Source organism: Vombatus ursinus, unplaced genomic scaffold (genome assembly GCF_900497805.2).
Source record: "Vombatus ursinus unplaced genomic scaffold, bare-nosed wombat genome assembly UNPS02014961.1, whole genome shotgun sequence".
In the NCBI taxonomy this organism is placed as follows: Eukaryota; Metazoa; Chordata; class Mammalia; order Diprotodontia; family Vombatidae; genus Vombatus; species Vombatus ursinus.
The window spans coordinates 2,483,087-2,493,260 of NW_020954739.1; the positions used below are offsets into that span (position 1 = coordinate 2,483,087).

The 10,174-nt window shown below is 38.5% G+C and overlaps 1 protein-coding gene across 1 annotated transcript; it reads right to left on the reverse strand.

Moving 5' to 3' along the window:
* Window positions 1–226: 226 nt before the first annotated feature.
* LOC114030563 (olfactory receptor 1361-like) lies at window positions 227–1,168 on the reverse strand. Its single transcript, XM_027845420.1, has one exon. The coding sequence runs from the start codon at window positions 1,166–1,168 to the stop codon at window positions 227–229; it is 942 nt and encodes a 313-aa protein (XP_027701221.1).
* Between the last annotated feature and the right edge of the window lie 9,006 nt (window positions 1,169–10,174).

Below are 10,174 nucleotides of genomic sequence, written 5' to 3' on the forward strand. Positions count from 1 at the left end.
ATGAAGAAACTGAGGCACAGGAGATTATAATAGCTCAGCTAAGAACTGGGTAGAACCAGAAGGAGAAACAAAGCTCCCATGATCTTATCACAATGCAACACCACTAGTGTAGACAGGTGAACAATTGACTTCATTTATCATACTTGAGACATTTTATTGCAAATTTGTTAAATCATTGGATTATTGTTGGAGACACAGGCAGCCGGTCCCAGGAGGATGTCTACAGTCATAGACAGAGGCCTGACTTCCTGGTGACGAGCATTCTCAGGGCTCCCTTCATATCTTTGTTCCTCAGGCTGTAGATGAAAGGATTCAGCATGGGGGTGACCACAGTGTACATCACAGCTGATGCTGTGTCCTTTTGGGCTGTATGGGTGGATGTGGGGTTAAAGTACACTCCAATGATTGTTCCATAGAAGAGACAGACCACAGTAAGGTGGGAGCCACATGTGTTGAAAGCTTTCTGTTTCCCATGAGCCGATGGGATCTTCAGGACGGCAATGAAAATGCGCGTGTACGAGATGAGGATGCCAATGAAGGGCATGACGGCTGTCAGTCCTCCTACTGTGTAGACCATCATGTCATTGAGGAAGGTATCTGAGCAGGCCAACCTTATCACCACACTGAGATCACAGAAGAAATGATGAATTTCATTGTGGCCACAAAATGACAGTCGGGTCAGAGAGGCAGTGTGGATCAGGGCATCAATACAGGCCCAAAACCAGCACACTGCTACTAGTCGGGCACAGACTTTTTGGGTCATGATCATGGTATAGTGTAATGGGACACAGATAGCCACATAGCGGTCATAGGCCATGGAGGCAAGGATGATACTATCTAATCCTGCAAACCAGCTGAAGAAGAACACTTGTGTCAGGCAACTGGTGTAAGAAATTGCTTTATTTCCAGATATGTGGTTAACCAACATCTTGGGGACAGTGCTGGATGTGAAGCAGATGTCAACGAGGGACAAATTGCTAAGGAAGAAGTACATGGGGGTGTGAAGGTGGGAGTCAGTTCTAATGGCCAGAATGATAAGCAGGTTCCATAGCACTGTGATAAGGTACATAACCAGGAATAGGAAAAACAGAAGCCTCTCCTGTTCAGGCTGGTTTGAAAGGCCCAGGAGGATAAACTCAGAGATGCTTGATTGATTTCCTCCTTCCATGGGTCTGCTGGGAAGCACATGGGAAAAAGAGATGAAACTAAAGAGGCCCATTTAAAGTTGGTTTGAATATTTTTGTATGAACAAAATCAGTAAAGATAAAATTGGAAGAGAATGGAATAGTGGGAAAATATTTGCACTAAAGAAAATGCCACTGCTAATAGTATATTATGCCAACATATATAGGGAATTGAGAAGAGCTGTATTACATAAGGGCCATTTCCCAATAAACAAGGAGTCAAAGAGTGGAAACAAATATTTTTCTAAACAAGAATTGTTAACTATAAATGACCTCAGGAAAACATGTTCCAAAACATTAATAATAATACTCTGCAGTTTCACCTCACTCTGAAAATTTGGAAATATGACAAAAGATAGAAATGCTGACTGTTGGAAGGATTTTGGGAAGATAGTCATGGGGCTTCCCTGTTGATAGAGCTGCAAAGGAATCCAAACACAGTAGTTTAGACATTGGGGGAGAAAGGGAAAGACAATACGCCTTTCTTACAAACTTAGTGTTGTGCCAGGCACTGTGCTATACACTTTACAGATATTGTCTCATTTGATCTTACTTTGAAAAGTTATCCTTTATTTAAAAGGACAAAATAGATAAAAGAGTGATGGATAGTTAGCACTGTATATTTAGACAATATAGTTTCAGACAAAGAAATCTAAGAACCAGATAAAGGAAGTATGGTGGATTCAATTATTATCTTTATGCAAATGATTCTCAAACTTATTTGTCTACCTCCAACTTCTCCCCTGACGTCTAGGCTTATATCTCTAGTTTTTTATTGGAAATCTCAAACATGTCCAAAACTGAATTTGTTATCTTTTCCCCAAAAACTTCCTTTCTTCCCAACTTCCCTTTTACTCTTGAGGATACCACCTTTCCAAGCTTATAACCTTCCTCACATGCTCCACTTTCTGTCACTCCTACCCCCCACATCCAATCTGTTGCCAAGTCCTGTCGATTTTGCCTTCATACTATCTCTCTTATATACCTTATTTTCTCCTCTGACCTTCTACTACAGTGGTGAAGGCCTTAATCACCTCTTACCTTGACTAGTGCAAATATGTCCCTCCGATGATTGTTTATAATTTACCTTTTATTCAAATTTTGTTTGGAAATAGTTGTTTTTATGTTGTCTTCTGATTAGACTGTGAGTTCCTTGACAGCAGAAACTGCTTAAAAAAGCTTTCTTTGTATCCCCAGCACTTAGCACAGTGCCTGATGAACAGTAAATAATAAATGTTTATTGACTGGCTAATACCATTTTGCTGAGGATCAATGGAAAGAAAAAGAGAAACAGCATTCTTGTACACTATAGGCTTCTTATTAAGAAAGAATAAATACATCAAGGGTTTGGGAAACTGATCACAGGCCTGATGGAGAGACATGAAAAGGTAATAATAATTATTTAAATATGCAGATACTCTTTTCTGCACAAAGCACAAGAGCCAATGGATTTTTTTGATTGTTATAATAGTACCTTTGTTCTCAAAAATGTGAGGGGAAAACCATAAGGTCAGGGGGTGTATGATTCTGAACCTGATTACAACCAATGTGGAGAACATGGTTTTTGAGGCAGAAATTATTGGAACCTTGAAAGGATATGACCAGTCTAACTTAAAATTTGTGATAAAGGATAAGCAAGTTAGCATTATCTGATGCATGCTCTAGATTCTGGGAAAGCAAATTTCAAAGGGTTCAGAAAGAAGATGGTTTGTATCCCACAGCTTAAAATGCTATAGGGTAAGGAGGAATGGGAAGCTCTCAAGAATGAAATTCTTAAAACACAAACAGTTGTGATGAGAAAGAGAAAGTCTAAAGAAACCAAAAAAGGTACAGAGAGAATCCACTGATCGTTACAGATTTTGGAAATATCTTTTCAGAAGATGAAAGCAAGGGCAAGTAATAGAAGATGAATATGAATATGTGCCCCCATCCCATGAAAATATTTCATCAGGGGTGCTAGAGATTAGAATGATTGAAGTGTGGTGGTAATATCCAGTAATGAATTGTCATTCAGCCATTTGCAGTGACGTCCGACTCTCGGTGACTGCATTTAGGGTTTTCTTGGCAAAGATACTACAATGATTTGTCATTTCCTTCTCTTGCTCATTTTACAGATGAGCAACCCTGAGGCACACAGGGTTAAGTGACTTGTCCAGGGTAACGTAGCTAGTAAGTGTCTGAAGCTGGTTTTGAGCTCAGACTTCCTTACTCTAGGCCTGGACCTCTATTCACTGTGCCACTTAGGTTCCCCACTTCCCTAAATGAAAAAGAACTTTTAAACTCTTTTTTTGGAGAAAGAGAAAGACTGAACGAAGTATAGGAAGACCATTCAGCGTAGATAGAATAATGAAAATGCCTGGTTGGTTGTTTTCCTTCATGCTTGAAAAGGACCAAAATGACATCACTATGTTGAAGTCAAGTTACAGTGTGTCTGATTGTGGTGATCAGACCAATATGAGCTCAGAAGGCTCTGTCACAGGTTGGACGCAAATAGTCCATATGAACATTTGGAGTGGAAATTAAAACACACAAAAAGAAAAAGGACTTATGAAATCTTACTTTTGTTTTTTCTGTCAAACTGTATGAATGGTCTTTAGATAAGGAGTAGTTTCAGGAGACTAGAACGAGCATGTTTAATATGGATCTGAAAGTCAAGATAAATGAGGAGATGGTAAGAGACAATCTGACTGCCCTTTATTTAGTAAATTATTTTCTAAATGCTACTAAATTTAGTGAATTTTCCAGTGAATCAGCCTGGATAAACTACATCACAGGGTCCTGGAAATCCTAGGGAATGTGACTGTTGAGTCACTGGAAGTATTCTCTGAGAAACTGTGGAGAAAGGGAGAGATTCCACAGACCTGGATAATGAGAAATAATGCTGCTGCTTTTGTACTCAGGTGTACTTGACTCTAGGTTTAGTACTCTATCCACTGTGCCACCTAGCTCTCAACACTGGGATAGCAGTTGACTAATATCCTCATATCTTTTTTTCAGAGAAACTCTTGTCTGGACACATCTGTGTTTGTGCAGTTGCTTTTTGGAACAAAGGAATAGGATTTTATATGGATTACTTGTAAATTTCTAGTTTACTAGTAAATTTTTTTACTACCAGCACTAGTACATTACTAGTAAATTTCTTCTCATTATATTGTATCTTTTCAAATGTTTCTTGAAACCTGATTCTGTCATTAACATATAGACTATTTTTCTGAAACTTCTTGCCATGCCTGAACTTACAAGCGTACTATTTCTGGGGCAGCCAGTGAAAATTCTCAGGTTGGAAGATGGAGAGTCTTGTGTGAGAAATAATAAGGTAGCCACTGTCACTAGAGCACAGAGTACTTAGGGGTGAGTAAAGAGACAGGAAAAGTAGGAATGGGCCATCTGTAAAGATTATGAAGTCAAACAGAAGATTTTGTATTTGTTTCTAGGGGCAATGGGGAGCCACTGTAGTTTATCAGATTGGGAGCAGAGGTGACATGGTCAAACCTATGCTGAAGGAAGATCAATTTGACATCTGAGTGGAGGATGGACTGGAGTGAGGAGAGACTTGTGGCAGGGTGAGCCACCAGTTGGCTATTTTTAGCCCTTTGCAACTCTGATGTTTCAAGTTAGTTTTGAGCTTGAACATTTTATATGCTAAGATCTCCTCTAGCCTATTTCTATACTAAGTCCTTTCTGGTTTTGAATTCTAAGTACTGTTGAGTCGTTCCTCCTCATCCTCTTCCTCCTCCCCCTCCTCCTGTGGGATGGTTTCTCTCTTTTTCCAGCCTTTCCATTTCTAGACTTCCTCCCCTACCCCACTATCCTGGCTTCAGGGGTCCCTGAGTTGATCCACATAGGGTTCTCTTCCCTCCGTGCTCCATCAATGGCCAGTGGCCTTGGCCACGTCTGCCACCAGCCTCCTCTTCAGTGGGTACTAGAAAAGCAAGGGGAACTCATTGGATGTAGAGGTGCTGCTGCCTCACGTGGGTATGGAGAATTCTTATTCTTGTGGATACTTAAATATTAAAGTCCTTACGGAGTAAAACCCAGTGCTTGCTACCTTCTTTAAAGCCAACATAATCAGCCAACATAAAGCACCCATTCTTAAATGGAATGTGGCTTTGGGATGAGAATCCTTGCCCTCTGGGGAAGGATTGGATTTCTGGTGCAGTAGATAGAATTCTGTATTTGGAGACAGAAAGACTTTGACTTCAAATCCTGCCTCAAACACTAGCTGTGTGACTCTGGAAAATCACTTAACATTTCTGTGCCTCAGTTGCTTTATTTGTAAAATGGAGATAGCACCTATCTTACAGATTTGTTATGAGGATCAAATGTGCTAACATATGTAAAGTGCTTTGTATACCTTAAAATGTGATATAAATATTACCTATTACATTATTTAACTCAGATGACTTTGTTTAGGAAGAATTGGAATTTATGTTATTTTGAGGTGGAAGGAATAGCTTTTATTCCTAGGTGGAAAAATCAAGTCCTTCCTTTTCTGGGTCCTTCTACATCTGCTTCTAGCAATCAGAAGCCTTTAGATAGCTATATTATTATCACAGGAATACTGAGTACTCCTATATACTCCAGTATAAGGTATAAGTCTTGAAAACAGCATTCCCATCTGTGAATTCCTGGTGGTGGTTGGCTATTCAGAACAACAAACAGGTAAAACTGAACTTGAGAGAAAAGATTCTATCAAGAGAATTATTTAAGTACCAGAAGTTGGAGAAAATGTGTTTCAGTTTCACAAGGAGCAGATGCATTAAAAAGCATTGATATTAACTCATAAGACACAAGAAACGTGGTTGATCACAGATATAGGCGGAAGAAGAAAATAAAATTCTTCCTTCTTCTGAGTGACAATTTAATTTTAACCTGTTTTGAAGGAATCTTTAAATGCACCTTTCTTTATGGCACAGCTAACTCCTGTATTAATGGAATGCCCCTTTTCCCCATTCTAAATCAACCTGAATCAATAGTTTTCAGCATGCTATATCAACACTGACTTGAACTATTACCTTCCAATCATAGATCTTTGGTTGGCCCCTACCTGGTGCCTTTAGTCTAACATCTTGGTAGCTCAAGAGAAACCAGAGGCAAATTTGTGCTTCAACGAAACTTCATGCAAGGAATCAGTAAACTGCCATGACTTCTAATGAAGCACATGGTTGATTCTTGAAGGGCCTAATCAATTTTTAATTCTGATTGGTTAACTAAATTGGGGTCAACCCAAGCTGTACAGTGCTGGAATATTAACAACTCAAAGCTAAGTAAGCAGTTGTTAATTTCTCTGGACCTACCATTAGGAATAATTAAATTTTAGACTTCCAAGCCCTCATGTTAGAATGGATCAGAATCCTGCTTACTAGAACAGTACATTTGCTCTGAATTTACAAACCTGAAGGTAAAACAAAACTCAACAATAAGAGTTTTTTAATTACAAAAATTATTTTTGTGGTTCCTTTAAGGACTCTAGTGAATGCACAATTGATTAAAATTACATTTTATTGTTTTCACATTGAAAACAGTGAATATTGACATTAATCTTCATACCTGTAGATATGCATATTTAATGAAAAAGTATTTTTGAAGTTAATTGTCTTGGTATAAAAGTTTGCCACTTTTCGTAAATTAACACTATTCAAGAGAACTGCCTGTTGGTCAGTTTCACATTTGTGCCCATCTTTGCCACACAAATGCTTGGCAAATCTTTCATCCAAGCAGAAGGAGGCAGTTGTTCTATAACAATGACTTTGAAATATTGGGGAAAAATAAAAGCATTTAACTATGTCCAAATAATAACTTGAGTCTTGTAGACCAAAGTGTACATATTTTTTTTTTATTTAAGATTTTGGAAGCTTCAAAATTCTAATTTTGCGATTTTGGAAGCTTCATCAGCTGCATATGTCATATACAACTATCAACTATGGGCAGTGTACAATAACATAAATTGTATTTGGTTTATTTATTTTAACAAGTGCTGTTTAATTTCAATCGTTTCTCATGTTGCATTTTTTGTTATCACTTATTATAATGCTAGTGAATAACCTGCAGTTTGTTTGAAAACATATTGAAAGGCTAAACTTTACAAACCTTCCATAGAATTAAAGTGGTGTAATAAATGGGATGAGACTGCCCTCCTGAGTTTGTTGAGTGTGAGAATTTATTTGGCAGAATTACTGGTTGATGGTTAGCCAAATGAAATCAATGACAAATTGCCAGGCATAATCAAAAGATGCATAACTAATGATATTTCACTAGATCTTTTGGACACCTTTACTGAATATTTGGGTGATCTAAAATTTCATCTGGTAGGGACTGGGAAAAGAATTAAGTTTACTTAACTCTCCTCTAATTATTTATTTTGACTCATCCCTCACACACAAAGAATTTACCTTTTTCCAGTGTGTTCCCTAAAAGAACTTTGGAAAACTCATCTCTATTTGAAGTTATTTTTATTTCTGGTCTGTCAATAGTTTATATGACTTTGTTACTATGTGTAGTGATTTTAGTTGACACTTGTGCCCATAATTAAGACATTGTTGCTTATTTAAAATTTTCTATCATCTACTTTCATACCAAACATCAAATCTAGCCAAACATTCATGTTGTTAGAGATCTTTGAGGAATTTGAACATTTTGTCCTACTACCCAGAAAATTTTTATTCTGTGGTGACTAAGTCTTAATATTGTTAGTATTTTGGAAACAATTCCTTTTTCTCTTCAGCATCACATAGCATTTCAGTTGAACTCTGAAATACTTAAGCAATGCTTAAATCTAAGTTGTCTATATGCTGAATATTTCATTCCTATCAAACCCATGTACTCTTGAAGGATTGCAAAAGGGTACTTAGGATTTTGTTTCCCTCATGGAAACAGGAACTTTCCTTTATAAGTCTTTGATTAGATTTTTAAAAACATCATAAAATGGATTCTCATAAGATTATTTACAAAAGAAATGCTACTAGGTATGTTGCATTAAAGTTAAAAATAACTAATATGTGCTTGAGAAAAATTTATTTTTGAATTTTAATTTTTTATTATATTTTAGTAGTTAAAATATTTTGTTTCTTTTTGGATGAATTATGGGAAGGAATTGGGTAGGAAAAGTACTTTGTAGCCGTATCAATAAAGATTAAGGAAAAGATAAAAGATAAAAGAAATATATGATAAAAGTAAAAGAAAAAAGAAATTTTATGTTCCAATTCTGACATTCTACATTCTGAAGTCCCTTTTAGCATGAAGTTTCTAAGATTCTATGACTCATTCATCACATTACTTTGTGTGAGTTTTCTCCTTTGAAATGAATGGAAAGTACCCTCTACAGATTCACCTACTTGGGTGTTTGGTCAGAATCTTCTGTTCTGTTCCTGAAGGACCCAGCTCTGATGTCTTCCTAGGTCCCCTTCCCATAGATTGATCAGAGGACTAGCCAGATCCATGAGCTCTTCCAGGAGAAAGTTTGAGGCTTTGGCTAAGGTGGCATGAGTTAGAGCAAGACTCTGGTTTGTCCACTAGGAAGGGTGAGTGGATGTTGTTGTAGATGCTTTTACACAGAGTCTTTGGACCCAAGACTCCAGTTCCCTGAGGTCCTTGTAGAGACTAACTCCAAGTAATTGTCCACCTTCCACTCCAGTCTCTTTGGGCTCAGCTTCCTATGGGGAAGAATGTGACTTAGTTGTCCAATTTATTTTCACAATGCTGCTGTGTTAGGAATGCTAAGAACTCCGCCTGTTTCTGGCTTTCCTCCAGGGAAGGGAACTTAGATCCTGGAATACTGAGCAGCAGAGCTGAAATGGATTTTAGCACATAGACCACAGGACATGAGAGCTGAGAGGGAACTTAAGACATTGACTATATGTAAGAGGCTCCTTTGGGACACAGCACTACGTGACCACAAATTTAGAGCTGGAAGGGACCTCAGAGACCATCTATCTAGTCTAAATCACTCATTTCAGAATTGCAGAAACTGAATTTTCAGGCTATTATGTGACTTGCCCAAGGTCAAACCAGTAAGCATCAGAAATCATTTGGAACCATGTTCTCTGAGTTAAGGATCAGTGAGTTTCCCCCTAAAATACACTGTCTCCCCAAGTCGTGTCTATGGTCCATAGTTACATTTTGTTCTCACTTTTGTGATTCATTCCTCTCACCCAGATAAACTGGGAATTTCAGTATCTAGCACCACCCCAGACCAGGTGTAGTGAACCAACTTCCCCAGTGATCATCTAGTTCTATTGCCTCATTTTGCAATTGAGGAAACAGAGCCCTACAAAGTTAGGGGACCTGCCCAAGGTAGTGTGGCTTGGAGTATCAGAGCTAAGTTTCAAACTCGGGTCCTCTGACTCTAAAACCAGTGCTCTGTGGATGAGTCAGCTTAGGTAGCAGTGGATGTTCAGTCAATAAATCAGGCAGCCAGGCAGTGTGCTAAGTGCTGGGGACACAAAGAAAGGCAAGAGACAGTTCCTGCTCTCAAGGAGCTCCCAATCTAATGGGATAGAGTACTGGGTCTGGAGTCAGGAAGACATGAGTTCAAATCTGACCTCAAATACTTGTTAGCTGTGTGACTGTGGGAAAGCCACTTAAAATCTATCTGCCTCAGTTTCCTCAACTGTAAAATGGGGTATAATAATAGTATCTACCTCACAGGGTTGTTTTGAGGATCAAATTAAATAATAACACGGATGTGTATGTTCCCTGGGAGAAGGCTGTAAGGGGCTTGGTGATCCTTTCATCTGTACTAATCACCTACCAGTCTGATCTCCCATCACCTGCAATGAGGAGAGCCTCCAGCATGGTGAGGAGCAATCTTCCCTCTGACTGTGGACCTTCAGTCTCTTGCTTGCCAGTCTTCTGAGGGAAGAGGAAGAGGGAAGTTGGTGGGGAGTCAGATTTTCATTTCTGGTCATGCCCTACATATCCCAGTGATTCTGAACTTCTGAACAACAACAGCAACAGCAACAGCAACAACAGCAACAACAACAACAACAACA